This window comes from Apaloderma vittatum, unplaced genomic scaffold (genome assembly GCF_000703405.1).
Source record: "Apaloderma vittatum isolate BGI_N311 unplaced genomic scaffold, ASM70340v1 scaffold32300, whole genome shotgun sequence".
Taxonomy (NCBI): domain Eukaryota; kingdom Metazoa; phylum Chordata; class Aves; order Trogoniformes; family Trogonidae; genus Apaloderma; species Apaloderma vittatum.
Window position 1 is genome coordinate 1 of NW_009693391.1, and position 1,648 is coordinate 1,648.

The 1,648-nt window shown below is 56.5% G+C and overlaps 1 protein-coding gene across 1 annotated transcript in view; it reads left to right on the top strand.

Moving 5' to 3' along the window:
- Nucleotides 1-341: 341 nt before the first annotated feature.
- Nucleotides 342-1,648, top strand: part of PLK3 (polo-like kinase 3) — a 5,478-nt gene continuing 4,171 nt past the window's right edge. The window contains exons 1-4 of the mRNA XM_009878874.1: nt 342-425; nt 502-618; nt 1,054-1,183; nt 1,271-1,358. Coding sequence (XP_009877176.1) covers nt 342-425; nt 502-618; nt 1,054-1,183; nt 1,271-1,358 — 419 coding nt within the window. The remainder of the gene's footprint in view (nt 426-501; nt 619-1,053; nt 1,184-1,270; nt 1,359-1,648) is intronic.

A 1,648-nucleotide genomic window follows, 5' to 3' on the forward strand; every position in this document is an offset into this window, starting at 1 on the left:
TCCGTGGAGCTGCCTTTCGGTGGCCTCCGGTCCCCGGGCTCCCTGCCCTGCGCAGGACTTTCCGGGTTGATCTGTCATGTGGAAAGATGCGGAGTCCGGCCTTGGTGGGAGGAAAAACGCCCTGGAGGTTTTACAGGAACTGGGTGAAGAAAATCCCTGGGTGAGAGCATCATAGTTCAGATCTTAGTGGGCGACGCAGCAGGAGGGAGCGTGTGACGCTCACCGGGTCGTGCTGCAAGGGAACGGAGGAGGAGGCTTGCAAGGAGGCAGGGACAAAGAGCTGTCTCGCTCACCCGTAACTACCTCTTCCCTTATAGGGTGGGTTTGCACGATGCTATGAAATGACAGACCTCTCCAGCAACAAAACCTATGCCGTGAAGGTCATTCCTCACAGCCGGGTGGCTAAACCCCACCAGCGGGAGAAGGTGGGTGCTATGGGGCTGGTGGGGTGCTGGGCTGGTGGGGACCCTGCGCTCACATGGTACTGCTGCTCCCTTTCAGATCACCAACGAGATTGAGCTGCACAGGGACTTGCACCACAAGCACATTGTCAAGTTCTCCCACTACTTTGAGGATGCAGAGAGCATCTACATCTTCCTGGAGCACTGCAGTAGGAAGGTGAGCGTTGGGGTGGCCTCCTTGTCAAAAGATCTCCTAAAGAGAGCTGTGGCTGGTTGGAGCAGACCTTATCAGAGGTGCTTTGTTAGCACACTCCTCCTGGGCTGCCTGTTCTGTCACACCCTCTGAGCTCCAAGCTGTGTGGTTTCGCGTGGCACTGAGGACACTGCTGGCTGCCTGCCTACTCGGACTGCCTACTCCTGTTGGCAGCCTGTAGCTCCTGGTGGGGCCACCACAAATCCAGTGATTCCCCTGGCTGTGCTGAGCAACCTCAACTTCTTGTGGGGAATCTGCTGAGGTCATGGCTGTGGAAAAAGGATTATTTGTGAATGTGTAACTTCTGGAAGAACTGGCTTTGACCTTGCCTGCCCCTTGCCTAGTCAGCAGGGCTGTCCTTGCCTACCATCACTAAGCTCCTTCTCTCTCTCTCTGCAGTCCTTGGCCCACATCTGGAAGGCTCGCCATACTCTGCTGGAGCCCGAAGTGCGTTATTACCTCAAACAGATCATCTCAGGCTTGAAATACCTTCACCTCAAGGGCATCCTGCACAGAGACCTCAAGCTTGGTGAGTGCTATGGTCGGGGCAGGGTGCAGCGTGGGAAGCAAGCTGCCCCAGAGGGACTTGTGGTGACACGTCGCCCTTGACTTGCAGGCAACTTCTTCATCAATGAAAACATGGAGCTGAAAGTGGGAGACTTTGGGCTAGCTGCTTGCCAGGACATGTCTGACCAGAAGAAAAAGTAAGTTTGAGGTTTCCCTATTACGGAGTCCTCTGAGCTTTCGCTCTTCCTCTTCTTCCTGTGGCTTCGTGGGGGGGGCCAGAGGGGTGAGTAGTCCCTCCTGGCCTGGGAAGGCAAGTCTTAGGACCCCTTCCTGGGATGAGGGAGGGATTCCTGCCCCAGCTGCAGGCAAGGCGAGGGGGCTGGCGGCTTTGTGGCTCCTTCAGGAGTGAGCCTGCAGCCGTCAGGGAGAACAATGTGCAGACTATCACTATTGTGCCTGCCTGGCTGCCCTGCCGGCTGTGTGTGCT